We start from the raw sequence: 17,220 nt of genomic DNA on the forward strand, positions 1-17,220 counted from the left end.
AAAGCGCTGCTTAAGCACGCCAATGGTTTTCTCGATGATATTGCGTGTGGCTCTGTTGCTCTCATTGCATCGCTTCTCGGCTTCTGTGTGGGTGTTACGCAGGGGGGGTCATCAGCCAGGTGGCGAGGCCATATCCTCTGCCACCAAGCATCCAGCATTGACCTTGTGGCTGACTGGTAAACATGCCAGATACAGCGATGTCACGCAGGATGTGAGCATTATGGATGCTGCCTGGAAATTTGGCATTCACTGCCATAATTATTTGCTGGTGGTCGACAACGAGATGCACATTCAGGGAAACATAGAAAGTAGGTGCAGGAGTAGGCCATCCAGCCCTTTGAGCTTGTACCACCATTCAATATGATCATGGCTGATCATGCAACTTCAGTAACCCATTCCTGCTTTCTCTCCACACCACTGGATCCCTTTAACCGTAAGGGCCACATCTAACTCCCTTTTGAATATATCTAACAAACTGGCCTCAACAACTTTCTGTGGGAGAGAATTCCACAGGTTCACAATTCTCTGAGTGAAGAAGTTTCTCCTCATCTCGGTCCTAAATGGCTTACCCCTTATCCTTAGACTGTGACCCCTGGTTCTGGACTTCCCCAACATCGGGAACATTCTTCCTGCATCTAACCTGCCCAATCCCATCAGATTTTTATATGTTTTCATGAGATCCCCTCTCATTCTTCTAAATTTCAGTGAATACAAGCCTAGTCTATCCAATCTTTCCTCATATGTCAGTCCTGCCATCCCGGGAATCAGTCTGGTGAACCTTCACTGCACTCCCTCAATAGCAAGAATGTCCTTCCTCAGATTAGAAGACCAAAACTGCACACAATACTCAAGGTGTGGTCTCACCAAGGCCCTGTACAACTGCAGTAAGACCTCCCTGCTCCTATACTCAAATCCTCTCGCTATGAAGGCCAGCATGCCATTTGCTTTCTTTACTGCCTGCTGTACCTGCATGCCTACCTTCAATGACTGATGTACCATGACACCCAGGTCTCATTGCAGCTCCCCTTTTACTAATCTGTCACCATTCAGATAATAATCTGCCTTCCAGTTTTTGCCACCAAAGTGGATAACCTCACACTTATCCACATCATACTGCATCTGCCATGCATTTGCCCATTCACCTAACCTGTCCAAGTCACCCTGCAGCCTCTTAGCATCCCCCTCACAGCTTGCACTGCCACCCAGCTTAGTGTCATCTGCAAACCTGGAGATATTACATTCAATTTGAAGGTATGAGGCATGAATTGGCTAGGATAGATTGGCGAATGATACTTAAGGGGTTGACTGTGGATGGGCAATGGCAGACATTTAGAGACCGCATGGATGAATTACAACAATTGTACATTCCTGTCTAGCGTAAAAATAAAAAAGGGAAGGTGGCTCAACCGTGGCTATCTAGGGAAATCAGGGATAGTATTAAAGCCCAGGAAATGGCATACATATTGGCCAGAAATAGCAGCGAACCTGGGGACTGGGAGAAATTTAGAACTCAGCAGAGGAGGACAAAGGGTTTGATTAGGGCAGGGAAAATGGAGTACGAGAAGAAGCTTGCAGGGAACATTAAGGCGGATTGCAAAAGTTTCTATAGGTATGTAAAGAGAAAAAGGTTAGTAAAGACAAACGTAGGTCCCTTGCAGTCAGAATCAGGGGAAGTCATAACGGGGAACAAAGAAATTGCAGACCAATTGAACAAGTACTTTGGTTCAGTATTCACTAATGAGGACACAAACAACCTTCCGGATATAAAAGTGGTCAGAGGGTCTAGTAAGGAGGAGGAACTGAGGGAAATCTTTATTAGTCGGGAAATTGTGTTGGGGAAATTGATGGGATTGAAGGCCGATAAATCCCCAGGGCCTGATGGACTGCATCCCAGAGTACTTAAGGAGGTGGCCTTGGAAATAGCGGATGCATTGACAGTCATTTTCCAACATTCCATTGACTCTGGATCAGTTCCTATCGAGTGGAGGGTAGCCAATGTAACCCCACTTTTTAAAAAAGGAGGGAGAGAGAAAGCACGGAATTATAGACCGGTCAGCCTGACCTCAGTAGTGGGTAAAATGATGGAATCAATTATTAAGGATGTCATAGCAGCGCATTTGGAAAATGGTGACATGATAGGTCCAAGTCAGCATGGATTTGTGAAAGGGAGATCATGCTTGACAAATCTTCTGGAATTTTTTGAGGATGTTTCCAATAAAGTGGACAAAGGAGTACCAGTTGATGTGGTATATTTGGACTTTCAGAAGGCTTTCGACAAGGTCCCACACAGGAGATTAATGTGCAAAGTTAAAGCACATGGGATTGGGGGTAGTGTGCTGACGTGGATTGAGAACTGGTTGTCAGACAGGAAGCAAAGAGTAGGAGTAAATGGGTACTTTTCGGAATGGCAGGCAGTGACTAGTGGGGTACCGCAGGGTTCTGTGCTGGGACCCCAGCTGTTTACATTGTACATTAATGATTTAGACGAGGGGATTAAATGTAGTATCTCCAAATTTGCGGATGACACTAAGTTGGGTGGTAGTGTGAGCTGCGAGGAGGATGCTATGAGGCTGCAGAGTGACTTGGATAGGTGACTTGAGTGGGCAAATGCGTGGCAGATGAAGTATAATGTGGATAAATGTGAGGTTATCCACTTTGGTGGTAAAAACAGAGAGACAGACTATTATCTGAATGGTGACAGATTATGAAAAGGGAAGGTGCAACGAGACCTGGGTGTCATGGTACATCAGTCATTGAAGGTTGGCATGCAGGTACAGCAGGCGGTTAAGAAAGCAAATGGCATGTTGGCCTTCATAGCGAGGGGATTTGAGTACAGGGGCAGGGAGGTGTTGCTACAGTTGTACAGGGCCTTGGTGAGGCCACACCTGGAGTATTGTGTACAGTTTTGGTCTCCTAACTTGAGGAAGGACATTCTTGCTATTGAGGGAGTGCAGCGAAGATTCACCAGACTGATTCCCGGGATGGTGGGACTGACCTATCAAGAAAGACTGGATCAACTGGGCTTGTATTCACTGGAGTTCAGAAGAGTGAGAGGGGACCTCATAGAAACGTTTAAAATTCTGACGGGTTTGGACAGGTTGGATGCAGAAAGAATGTTCCCAATGTTGGGGAAGTCCAGAACCAGGGGTCACAGTCTAAGGATAAGGGATAAGCCATTTAGGACCGAGATAAGGAGAAACTTCTTCACCCAGAGAGTGGTGAACCTGTGGAATTCTCTACCACAGAAAGTAGTTGAGGCCAATTCACTAAATATATTCAAAAGGGAGTTAGATGAAGTCCTTACTACTCGGGGGATCAAGGGGTATGGCGTGAAAGCAGGAAGGGGGTACTGAAGTTTCATGTTCAGCCATGAACTCATTGAATGGCGGTGCAGGCTAGAAGGGCCGAATGGCCTGCTCCTGCACCTATTTTCTATGTTTCTATGTTTCTATGTTAATACATTACCCCCAATACCATGTGCCTTAACTTTTCACTCTAATCTCTTGTGTGGGACCTTGTCAAAAGCCTTTTGAAAGTCCAAGTAACCACATCCACTGGTTCTCCCTTATCCACTCTACTAGTTACATCCTCAAAAAATTCTGGAAGATTTGTCAAGCACGATTTCCCTTTCATAAATCCATGCTGACTTGGACCGATCCTGTCACTGCTTTCCAAATGCGCTGCTATTACATATTTATTAACTGATTCCAGCATTTCCCTCACCACCGATGTCAGGCTAACCAGTCTATAATTCCCTGTTTTCTCTCTCCCTCCTTTTTTAAAAAGTGGGGTTACATTAGCTACCCTCCAATCCATAGAAACTGAACCAGAGTCCATGGAATGTTAGAAAATGACCACTAATGCACCTACTATTTCTAGGGCCACTTCCTTAAGTACTCTGGGATGCGGACCATCAGGCCCTGAGAATTTATCGGCCTAACCCTTCAATTTCCCTAACACCATTTCCTGACTAATAAGGATTTCCCTCAGTTCCCCCTTATCGATAGACCCTCGGTTCCCTAGTATTGTCGGGAGGTTATTCATGTCTTCCTTAGTGAAGACAGAACCAAAGTATTTGTTCAATTGGTCGGCCATTTCTTTGTTCCCCATTATGAATTTCCCTGAATCTGACTGCAAGGGACCGACATTAGTCTTCACTAATCTTTTTCTCTTCACATATCTATAGAAGCTTTTGCAGTCAGTTTTTATGTTCCCTGCAAGCTTACTCTCATACTCTATTTTCCCCCTCCTAATTAAACCCTTAGTCCTCCTCTGCTGAATTCTAAATTTCTCCCAGTCCTCAGGTTTGCTGCATTTTCTGACCAATTTATATGCTTCTTCCTTGGATTTAGCACTTTCCCTAATTTCCCTTGTTAGCCACGGTTGAGCCACCTTCCCTTTTTTATTCTTACGCCATACAGGGATGTACAATTGTTGTAGTTCATCCATATGATATTTAAATGTCTGCCATTGACTATCCACCGTCAACCCTTTAAGTATCACTCTCCAGTCTATCCTAGCCAATTCACGTCTCATACCATCGAAGTTTCCTTTCTTTTAGTTCAGGACCCTAGCCTCTGTATTAACTGTGTCACTCCATCTTAATGACGAATTCTACCATATTATGGTCACTCTTCCCCAAGGGGCCCCGCACGACCAGATTGCTAATTACTCCTCTCTCGTTACACAAGACCCAGTCTAGGATGGCCTGCTCTCTAGTTGGTTCCTCGCCATATTGGTCTAGAAAACCATCCCTTATACACTCCAGGAAAATCTCCTCCACTGTATTGCTACCGGTTTGGTTAGCCCAATCAATATGCAGATTAAAGTCACCCATGATAACTGCTGTACCCTTATTGCACGCGTCCCTAATTTCCTGTTTAATGCCATCCCCAACCTCCCTACTACTGTTTGGTGGTCTGTACACAACTCCCACTAATGTTTCTGCCCTTTGGTGTTTCGCAGCTCTAACCATATCGATTCCACATCATCCAAGCTAATGTCCTTCCTTACTATTGCGTTAATCTCTTCTTTAACCAGTAACGCTACCCCACCTCCTTTTCCTTCCTGTCTGTCCTTCCTGAATATTGAATACCCCTGGATGTTGAGTTCCCAGCCTTGGTTACCTTGGAGCCATGTCTCCGTAATCTCAATTATATCATATCCTTTTCGGTTCCGAAAAAGCTCTGCATCCTGAAAAGGTGCCTGCATCATAGTGTGCGTACAGTCTATTGCTCCCTGCACCTTGGGGAAGTTAGCAATTCGGTAGATTCCTAGAGCCCTCTCAGTCTGAGCCTCCATGGTCATAGGGAAGCTGATAAAGTCCATCCTGCGAGCGTAAAGGGTTTCAGTGACCTGTCGAATGCAGCAATTTGTGGCATGCTGAGATATAGCGCAAATGTCGCCAGCTGAGGCCTGAAAGGAACCCGACTGGTAGAACGAAAGTGCCGCGGTGACCTTGACCTCGATGGACAGTGCGGTGCTGATGGTGCTGGCAGGCTGCAGATCTCACCTGATGAGCTGGAATATCTCACTGATAACCTCTTTGTGGAAGCGCAGTCTCCTAAGGCAGGTGTTCTCGGACAAGTTGAGGTAAGACCACTTCTCCCTGTAAGTGCGGGTGGTACAAGGTCTGGTCCTCCTCATCAGTCTGGCACGTCTTAGATTGGGCACATAATGCTGTCAAACATACCTTCTGCCATCTCTAATCTGCAGCATGTGCGTGGTCATCAAGACAGGCTGAGAAATGACAGGCCCCATTCCAATAACTATCAGTATTATACCTATTGTTCACAAACAATATATTTCCCCACTAAGACACCTAAACTAAATTCCAAGCGTTCCCAATATGATAAGATGTTTGTTCAGATGTTCACATCACCTTAAACGAACTCCAGAGTACATCAAAACTCCCCAGAAGTTGAAGCAGCCTTTTAAATGAAGGGACCTGCGATTAACAAAATGGCGTCCATACCGCTGTGATTAGTTCAGGTGAGATCAACTTTTTCACAGCGTTTTTTTCGGCGAGCGATATTTTCGGCGATATGTGTCCGAGGTGCCAAAAGTAACACGCAGCGATATTTTGGGCGTTAGTTTCGGCAAATCTGATCTTTATGACAAAAAACAGTGGGTGGGCGGTATTATTAAATCTTGGTTTTAATTAAATGCTGAAAGTAACGCTCGGCGATATTATGGGCGTTGGTTTCGCCCATTCTGAACTTTCCGCCCCCAAAAAATGGGCGGGCGGTATTATTTTTTATCGGCGTTAAGTGCATGCCGAAAGTAATGCTCGGCGATAAGTGACTGAGAAATGAACGTTAGTTTCCATTTTGTGGCTAAATGGGAGATATATGGGCATTATACCTCATTTCAGCGTTAAAATGGACATTAAGTGGGTGGGATGCATGCAAAAATAATGGAAAGTCTAGCCCCTGGTCTGGATGGATTGTAAAAGAATCTAGGGAAGAGATAGCAGAGGCATTACTACACATATTAATTTGTTAGAAATAGGTGTAACTAACATAATACCTATATTTAAGCAGGGAGATAGTACATGTCCAGTGAATTATAGACCAGTCAGCTTAACATTGGTGGTAGGAAAAATAATGGCATCCCTACTAATGGAGAAAATAGAAGAACATCTAGAAACCAAAAATATAGTAATGACTAGTCAGCATGGATTTCAATAGGGAAAGTCTTGTTTGACCAACCTCATTGAATTTTTGAAGAGGTAACAGCGAGAGTAGATAATGGTAATGCAGTAGATGTAATTTATCTAGATTTTCACAAGGCCTTCGATAAGTTACCCCATAATAGACTGATGAAGAAGGTCATAGAATGCAGAGTCAGGGGACAAGTAGCAGAATGGATAGCTAGCTGGCTTCAAGATAGAAAGCAGAGAGTAGGGGTAAAATGTAGCTATTCAGTGTCAGAAGGTGGGCAGTGGTGTTCTGCAAGGATCAGTGCTGGGACCATTGTTGTTCACAATTTATATTAATGATTTAGACTTTGGAATCAAAACCAGAAATTTCTAAATTTGCAGAAGACACCAAATAGGGAATGAAAGTCAATACTGAGGAAGACTGCAACAAATTACAGGAGGACATTAATAAACTTGCAGAATGGGCATATAATTGGCAATAAATGTGAGGTATAACATTTTGGTAGGAAGAATAGGGAGGTCACATTACTTGGAGGGTGCGAGTCTAGGTGGGGTAGAGGAACAAAGGGATCTCAGATTACAAATACACAAATCACTAAAAATTGCGACACAGCTTATTAAGGCCATTAAAAAAAAGCAAACCAAGCATTACGGGTTATTTCTAGAGGTATAGGGCCCAAATTTCCCCAGGAGTTGCTGTTTTTTTTGGAGCAACTTGATTTTTCTGGAGTATCTTTTTAGTTGCAATTCTGGCCATTTAATTCGCACAAGTGTAAGTGAGCTAGTTAGGTTTTTTTTTGTTTAGTTTTTTTTTCCAAAAGGGGGCGTTCCCAGCCACTTATACCTGTTTTGGCCATTTAAGCGAGTTTGGCCAGCAAACAGTTGCTCCAAACTAACTTAGGCCTGAGTAAGTGTCCACTTTTGTATGTTCTGAAAAACCTTGCGGACACTTTAGAAATCAGGCACAGGTAGCCAGAGATAGTGGCGTGGTGGAGGGGGCGTGTTGGGGTGGGGGGGGGGGGGGTTTGGGGGAGAGGGGAGAGACGTTGGAGGATTTTCCAAAGCATTAAACACTTCACTTTAAAAAATAAAGATCAATAAAATCAATCAATCAATCAATCAATAAAAAATTTAAAGTTCCTACCTCACCTATGCAGCATATTTAAATGCTGATACTATTTGAGATACATAGACATCAGAGGGGTAAGTTCTGGCAGGGTTGCTAATCCAAGAACAAAGGGTCCTACCTCCTGAAAAGAGTGCTCGGTAAATATGTCATATATGCATGCTCATAGTAATTAAGTTTATGTACTGCAGTATATTATATAGACTGCCAACACTATTTCCTTAGCACTGCAAACAAAGTGGCCTAAATCTCTCTGTGCACACGCTCCATACAGCCGTGTTGCCATGGGAACTGTTCAGGGAGCACGGGGAGGCAGCGGCCGGCCTGTGCGGCAGGCCACTCGGCCCAGGATAGGGGCTGCGAGCATCGCGTTGTCCCTTCGGCCAGGGATAGAGTTGCCTGGAGACAGGCTGCGCTGGGAGGGCCAGAAGCTACTGCGCACATGCGCAGACTCCACAGCGCACGTGCGCAGCTGCCGGCACTCTTGTCGGCGCAGGGCTGTAGCTCCGCCCACTACGCGTTCTGATGCGCTGCGTCACAGGCCACAGGCCTGGAACCAACGGGGAGAATACGGAGGTAAGAAATCGCCGCTGTTTCTGTACGACAAACTCCGCGCACCTCAGGGAGGTGTGCCGTTCCAGCAGAGGGGGAAAACTTGGGCCCATAGAATTGAAAAGTAGTGAAGTTATGCTAAACCTTGGTTAGACCGCACAGAGTGCTGCATACAGTTCTGGTTGCCATATTCTAAAAAGGCATTGGAGAGGGTGCAGAGAAGATTTACAAGGGTATACATATCAGGAAAGGATGAACAGGCTGGTTCCCTTTTCTCTTGAAAAAAGAAGGCTGAGTGGTGACCGAATAGATGTGATTAAAATGATGAAAGGTTTTGATAGAGTGGATACATAGAGAATGTTTCCACTTGTGGGGAAGAGCATAACTAGAGGCCATCAATATAAGATAGTTACCAAGAAATCCAAAAGTGAATTCAAAAGAAACTTCTTTACCCAGAGAGTGGTGAGAATGTGGCTCTCGCTATCACAGAGTGGTTGAAGCGAATAATATAGATGCATTTAAGGGGAGGCTAGACAAGCATATGAGGTAAAATATAACAGAGGGTTATGCTGATAGATTTAGATAAGGAAAGATGGGAGGAGGTTCGAGTGGAGCATAAACACCGGCATGGACTGGTTGAACCGGATGGCCTGTTTCTGTCTCATATCCGATGTAATCCTATGTAACATAGAAACATAGAAAATAGGTGCAGGAGTAGGTCATTCGGCCATTCAATATGATCATGGCTGATCATGCAACTTCAGTACCCCATTCCTGCTTTCTCTCCATGCCCCTTTATCCTTTTAGCCGTAAGGGCCATATCTAACTCCCTCTTGAATATATCTAACAAACTGGCCTCAACAACTTTCTGTGGTAGAGAATTCCACAGGTTCACAATTCTCTGAGTGAAGAAGTTTCTCCTCATCTGGGTCCTAAATGGCTTACCCCTTATCCTTAGACTGTGACCCCTGGTTCTGGACTTTCCCAATATTGGGAACATTCTTCCTGCATCTAACCTGTCCAATCCTGTCAGAATTGTATGTTTCTTTGAGATCCCCTCTCATTCTTCTAAATTCCAGTGAATATAAGCCCGGTCGAGTCAGTCTTTCTTCATATGTCAGTCCTGCCATCCCGGGAATCAGTCTGGTGAACCTTCGCTGCACTCCCTCAATAGCAAGAATATCCTTCCTCAGATTAGGAGACTAAAACTGTACAGAATATTCAAGTTGTGGCCTCACCAAGGCAACTGCAGTAAGACCTCCCTGCTCCTATACTCAAATCCTCTCGCTATGAAGGCTAACATGCCATTTGCCTTCTTCGCCTCCTGTTGTACCTGCATGCCAACTTTCAATGACTGATGTACAATGACACCCAGGTTTCGTTGCAACTCCCCTTTTCCTAATCTGTCACCATTTAGATAATATTCTACCTTCCTGTTTTTGCCACAAAACTGGATAACCTCACATTTATCTACATTATACTGCATCTGCCATGCATTTTCCCACTCACCTAACCTGTCCAAGTCACCCTGCAGCCTCTTAGCATCCTCCTCATAGCTCACACTGCCACCCAGCTTAGTGTCATCTGCAAACTTGGAGATATTACATTCAATTCCTTCATCTAAATCATTCATATATATTGTAAATAGCTAGGGTCCCAGCATTGAGCCCTGCGGCACCCCACTAGTCACTGCCTGCCATTCTGAAAAGGATCCGTTTATTCCTACTCTTTGCTTCCTGTATGCCAACCAGTTCTCTATCCAGATCAATACATTACCCCCAATACCATGTGCTTTAATTTTGCACACTAATCTCTTGTATAGGACCTTGTCAAAAGCCTTTGAAAGTCCAAATACACCACATCCACAATTCTCCCTTGTCCTCTCTACTAGTTACATCCTCAAAAAATTCTAGAAGATTTGTCAAGCATGATTTCCCTTTCATAAATCCATGCTGACTTGGACCGATCCTGTCACTGCTTTCCAAATTTAAAACGTATTCCCTTGCCTATTAACCCTCCCCAAATGCATTGCCTCACACTTCTCCGGATTGAATTGCATTTAGAAACATAGAAACATAGAAAATAGGTGCAGGAGTAGGCCATTCGGCCCTTCGAGCCTGCACCGCCATTCAATGAGTTCATGGCTGAACATGCAACTTCAGTACCCCATTCCTACTTTCTCGCCATACCCCTTGATCCCCCTGGTAGTAAGGACTACATCTAACTCCTTTTTGAATATATTTAGTGAATTGGCCTCAACAACTTTCTGTGGTAGAGAATTCCACAGGTTCACCACTCTCAGGATGAAGAAGTTTCTCCTCATCTCGGTCCTAAATGGCTTACCCCTTATCCTTAGACTGTGACCCCTGGTTCTGGACTTCCCCAACATTGGGAACATTCCCCTCGTCTAAATCATTAATGTACATTGTAAACAGCTGGGGCCCCAGCACAGAACCTTGCAGTACCCCACTAGTCACTGCCTGCCATTCTGAAAAGTACCCATTTACTCCTACTCTTTGCTTCCTGTCTGCCAACCAGTTCTCAATCCACGTCAGCACACTACCCCCAATCCCATGTGCTTTAACTTTGCACATTAATCTCTTGTGTGGGACCTTGTCGAAAGCCTTCTGAAAGTCCAAATACACCACATCAACTGGTTCTCCCTTGTCCACTCTACTGGAAACATCCTCAAAACATTTCAGAAGATTTGTCAAGCATGATTTCCCTTTCACAAATCCATGCTGACTTGGACCTATCATGTCACCTCTTTCCAAATGCGCTGCTATGACATCCTTAATAATTGATTCCATAATTTTACCCACTACCAATGTCAGGCTGACCGGTCTATAAATCCCTGTTTTCTCTCTCCCTCCTTTTTGCCCACCTGACCAATTGATTGATATCTTCCAGCAGTCTGCAGCTTTCTTCTTCATTATCAACCACACAGACGATTTTAGCATCATCTGCAAACTTCTTAATCATACCCCCTAAATTCAAGTCTAGATCATTGATGTATACCACAAAAAGCAAGGGACCTAGTACTGAGCCCTGTGGAACCCCACTGGATACAGCCTTCCAGTCACAAAAACACCCATCAACCATTACCCTCTGCCTCCTGCCTTTGAGCCAATTTTGGATCCAACTACCCACTTTGCCCTGGATCCCATGGGCTTTTACTTTCGTGACCCGTGACATGTGGGACCTTATCAAAAGCATTGGTAAAATCCAAATACACTACATCAAACGCACTACTCTCATCGACCCTCTTGGTTACCTCCTCAAAAAATTCAATCAAGTTTGTCAGACACGACTTTCCTTTAACAAATCCATGCTGACTGTCCTTGATTAATCCATGTCTTTCTAAAAGAAAATTTTTCCTGTCCTTCAGAATTCTTTCCAATAATTTCCCCACCACCGAGGTTTGGCTGACTGGCCTATAATTACTTGGTCTATCCCTTTCTCCCTTCTTAAACAAAGGTATCACATTAGCAGTCCTCCAGTCCTCCGGTACCACACCTGAAGCCAGAGAGGTTTGGAAAATGATGGTCAGAGCCTCTGCTATTTCCTCTTTTGCTTCGCTTAATCGGCTGGGATACATTTCATCCTGGCCTGGGGACTAATCCACTTTCAAAGCTGCTGAACCCCTTAATACCTCCTATGTTTATTTCATCTAATATTTCACACTCCTCCCCCCGATAGCAATGTCTACATCGCCCCTCACTTTTGTGAAAACATACACAAAGTATTCATAAAGAACCATACCCACGTCTCCCTCCTCCACACACAGATTACCCTCATGTTCTCTTATAGCCCCTACCCTTTCTTTAGTTATCCTCTTGCTCTTAATATATTTATAAAACATCTTTGGGTTTTCCTTTTTGCTTTCCTAATCTCCTTTTTAATTGCACCCCTGCACTTTCTATACTCCTCTGGAGATTCTGCAGTATTTAGCCCTTGGTATCTGTCATAAGCCTCCCTTTTTTTCTTTATCCTACCCTATATGTCCCTAGACATCCAGGGGGCTCTAGATTTGTTAGTCCCACCCTTTTTCTTTAAGGGCACATGATTGGTCTGAACCCTCCCGATCTCCTCCTTGAATGCCACCCACTGCTCTGACACTGATTTACCTTCAAATAGCTGTTTCCAGTCCACTATGGCTAAATCACCTCTCTGTTTAGAAAAATAAGCTTTTCCCCAATTTGGAACTTTTATTCCTGGTCTATCCTTATCCTTTTCCATAACTACCTTTAAATCTTACTGAATTATGATCACTAGCACCTAAATGCTGTTCCACTGATACCCCTTCCACCTGCCCAGCTTCATTCCCTAAAACTAAGTCCAGAACCGCCCCCTCCTGTGTTGGGCTTACTGCATACTGGCTAAAAATGTTCTCCTGAATGCATTTTAGAAATTCCGCACCCTCTATACCCTTCACACTAATTTTATACCAGTTAATATTAGGGTAGTTGAAATCCCCTACTATTATTGCCGTATAGTTTTTGCGATGAGACTCGAGGTCGCCGAGAGCGTGCAGAAATCAAGCGCAGGCAACGGAAAGAGCGTGTGGCAAACCTGTCCCACCCACCCCTTCCCTCAACGACTATCTGCCCCACCTGAGACATAGACTGTGGTTCTCGAATTGCCCTGTACAGCCACCTAAGAACTCATGCTAAGAGTGGAAGCAAGTCTTCCTCGATTCCGAGGGACTACCTATGATGATGATGAAGTTTTTGCACTTCTCAGAAATTTGCCGACATATTTGCTCTTCTATCTCCCGCTCACTGTTTGGGGGTCTATAGTACACTCCCAGCAGTGTGATTGCCCCTTTTTTGTTTTTCAGTTCGACCCATGCGGCCTGGTTTGAATTTCACTCTAACATATCATCTCTCCTCACAGCTGTACTAGTTTCTTTAACCGATATGGACCACGACCTCTGCCTGTTCACCCTCTCCCCCCAGAATGCCCTGCAGCCGCTCAGTGACATCCCACTTCCCAGCTCTGTTGAGGTGCAACCCGTCCGGCTTGTACAGGTCCCACCTCCCCCAGAAGCAGTCCCAATGTCTCAGGATTCTAAAGCCCTCCCTCCTGCACCGTCTCTCCAGCTACGTATTCATCTGCTCTATCCTCCCTTTTTCTGTACTCACTAGCTCGTGGCACCGGAAGTATCCAAAGATTGCTACCTTTGAGGTCCTGCTTTATAATCTCTCTCCTAGCTCCCTAAACTCTGCCTGTAGGACCTCATCCTTCTTTCTATCTGTGTCATTGGTACCGATATGGACCACGACCTCTGCCTGTTCACCCTCTCCCCCCAGAATGCCCTGCAGCCGCTCAGTGACATCCTTGACCCTGGTACCAGGGAGGTAACATACCATCCTGGAGTCACGTCTGAGGCCGAAGAAACACCCGTCTGCTCCCCTGACTATTGAATCCCCTATCACTATAACTCTTCCATTCTTCTTCCCCCCCCCCCCCTCCCCACCCTTGTGCAGCTGTGCGTCCCGTGGTGCCGTGGACTTGGCTCTGGCTGCTCTCCCCAGAGGCACCATCACCCTCACCAGTACTCAGAAGAGAATACCGGTTGGAGAGCGAGATGGACTCAGGGGACTCCTGCAGGAGGCACTATGCACAGGATGCCTGTTCCATGCTAGCTCTCAGCAAGAAGATATAGAGTCAAAAACAGAATTGGAGACACTAATAAGTGAGCGTACAACCATCTCCCTGTTTTACTTTATTTCCAATCCTCTGCCCTTATCAAGGAACAGAGGGGCTTCAATTGCCCTCAGCTATCACTTGTCCAGGGAGGGGAGAAATCAAGCAGGTTCCTGCTCACTGTCCCCGCTACGAGTATGTGAGTGTGGATTTCAGGTATGGACAGAGTCAGGTTCAGCTGTGATGCTCCCTCTCCATGGTGCATTAGTCTGCGAACACTCATTGTTCAGGCTCATTTATGAAAAGGAAGCCTTGATAAAGGAAGAGGAGATGTCATGAAGTTTGTCCTTACACAGAGGATGAACAGTGGAGCAGGTTACCAGAAAGGGTAGTGGAATCCAGGATGCAAATCATTTAAGAGACAAAATAGCAGGGTTGTTATCCTGTAAGAATGAGATCCCTCATGAATTAAGGGCTTTCTTCATCTGAACCGATCATGAGATCTTGTCGACTTCAGTCTGACTTCCTTTCTCAGGAGATTACATGGCTCTGGATGGGTAGGGAGTGTCTGTATTGTCATGCATAACGGGATAGACTCGATAGACCAGTTGGCCTTTTTTTTGTCCAAAATTTTTATGTGTTCCTCCTCTGTCATGATTTTCCACCGAGATGATTATTGTTTTAATGAAGAAGTTTGCGAGTAATGCAAAAAAGCCTTCTTTTCCACTCTCCCCCTTGCAGGGTTTCAACAAAAGCTGCTTTTTCCTCGTACGACTCAGCTCGTGATTGAGGATAGCTTTGGAGGGCTTGTCCGTCGTTTGCGTGAGCCTTGGGACCTGTACGGCCTGACCACCAAACGGACTGGCCAACTGGCCTGCTGGCCGCAGGAGTGCGAAGTGATCAAAGAGCGCATTAGGCACATTGGTGAGTTCCGACTGCAGACTTGGGAATGTATCGGGCAATGGATATTCAGGGAGCGGTTACAAGGATGCAAAGCAGCTGGCGGTTAATGTGATTCATGTGTTGCTCAAGCACTCAATAATTACTTGGATGCACTCCAGAGACTTGAGCACATAATCCAGGCTAGTGTTCCACAGAGCTTGACTCAGTGATAGCACTTCTATCATAAGGTCATAGGTTCATGTCTCACTCTGTAGACTTGAGCACATAGTCTAGGCTGACACTGTCAGTGCAGTACTGAGGGAGTGCTAGATTGTTGGAGGTGCCGTCTTTAAAATGAGACGTTAAACCGTGGCCCCGTCTGCTCTCTCAGGTGGCTATAAAAGATCCCATGGCACTATATCAAAGAAGATCAGGGGATTTATCCCCGGTGTCCTGGGCAATATTTATTCCTCAACCAACATCACTGAAAACAAATTATTTGATCATTTATCTCATTCCTGTTTGTGAGAGCTTGCTGTGTGAAATTGGCTGCCACATTTCCAACATTACAACTGTGACTACACTTCAAAAGTATTTCAGTAGCTGCAAAACGCTTGGGACATCCTGACGTCGTGATAGGCGCCATAGAAATGCAAGTCTTTCTTGAATAAAAACGGAAAGTTCTGCAAACGTACAGCATATGAGAGAGAAAAGACAGACTAATGTTTTGGATTGCCCCTTTGCCAGACCTCATCTTCTCTGTTCAGATGAGGACAGATTTGTTGTGTATTTTCAGCACATCCCGCGGTTAATTTACCTTTTACTTTACCTGGGTGTAACGGATGACCTGGATCGAACATGTAAAACTGCGAGGGACCGACTGCACACGTGAGGTAGAGTTCACTTGATTTTCCACTCGTTAAAATTAATGAACAGAAAATTTCCTGGGCTTTGCTCCCAGCAGGTGATCCATCCTGCCTGACTTTCCTCTCTGCGCTCCGACCAGGAAATTCAATTCACCCAGGAGCAGAAACAGGAAAATAAATCTTCTCTCATTTTGAGTTCAGATTTTAATATTTGCAGTATTTCTGGAATTCTGTTCCAGGCCCGAGCTCCCTTCCTGCTTATCTGTTATTTTGAGCTGATGCTCCTGCCTTTTAACCACAGCTCAAACTGGCCTTTAGTCAGTGATAGCAATCCTGCCTCTGAGTCACAAGGTACAAGGTTCAAGACATTTTTTAAAAATTTCAAAATATACTTTATTCATATAAAAATTTGCACAATACACTGAAAAGCAGTTCAGTACATTTGGGTGCAGTCAGCAATTCCATTTGGATGCTGACGGCAGTTCCGTTCAATACATTTGCTTGCTTTACATCTCAGGGTACAATTCAGTACAATCCAGGATACATTGTAATACAGTCATCAAATTACGTTACATGTGGCACTACACGATACACGGAATGGGTGAGGGTACAGTTACATTTCTTTGCAACATACATTACTGAACAGAACTTGCATTATACAAGGCACTATATAGGTGTTTTCAGATCATGGTGCTCTATGTATACAAAGGTTTACAAGTACAGCCCGAGGGGAGTTTTATACTGATTCCTGCCCCCGGGTTTACCGTGGTGGAAGGGCTTTAAACTGTGGCCCTTCCCCACCGTGCCTTTGCGGCGACTGCGCCAATTTTAAGTGCGTCCCTCAGCACGTAATCCTGGACCTTGGATTGCGCCAGTCTGCAACACGCAGACGTGGACATCTCCTTGCTGTGGAAGACCAGCAAATTTCGGCAAGACCAAAGTGCGTCTTTGACCGAGTTGATGGCCCTCCAGCAGCAGGTGATGTCTGTCTCGGCGTGTGTCCCTGGGAACAGCCCGTGGAGCACAGAGTCCTGTGTGACGGAGCTGCTCGGGATGAACCTCGACAGCAACCACTGCATCTCCTTCCAGACCTGCCTTGCAAAGGGGCAATCCCAAAGGAGATGGATGACAGTCTCGTCCGCACCACAGCCAACTCGGGGGCAGAGTGCCCTGTCTCTGAAACTCCGGCTGTGCATGAAGGGTCTGACGGGTAGGGCCCTCCTCACCGCCAACCAAGCTACGTCTTGGTGCTTGTGTGAAAGCTCTGGGGATGAGACATTCTGCCAAACGGGTTTGACAGTCTGCTCAGGGAACCACCCGACAGGATCCATCATCGCCTTCTTTCGTAGGGCATCCAGGACCTTACGTGCCGACCACTGCTTTATGGCCTTGTGGTTTCGAGTCACACTCCAGGCACTCCCAGAGCCCTGGTTCTGAAATCTGAGTTGACAGCCAGAGGGATACTCACATCTGGTGGGTGTGGA

General features: G+C 45.3%; 1 protein-coding gene across 1 annotated transcript in view; it reads left to right on the plus strand.

Moving 5' to 3' along the window:
• LOC139262797 (cytosolic carboxypeptidase 2-like) overlaps positions 1 to 17,220 on the plus strand; it is a 103,042-nt gene that overhangs the window by 13,865 nt on the left and 71,957 nt on the right. Inside the window, exon 5 of the mRNA XM_070877949.1 lies at positions 14,730 to 14,912. Coding sequence (XP_070734050.1) covers positions 14,730 to 14,912 — 183 coding nt within the window. The remainder of the gene's footprint in view (positions 1 to 14,729; positions 14,913 to 17,220) is intronic.

Source organism: Pristiophorus japonicus, chromosome 4 (assembly GCF_044704955.1).
Source record: "Pristiophorus japonicus isolate sPriJap1 chromosome 4, sPriJap1.hap1, whole genome shotgun sequence".
Lineage (NCBI taxonomy): Eukaryota > Metazoa > Chordata > Chondrichthyes > Pristiophoridae > Pristiophorus > Pristiophorus japonicus.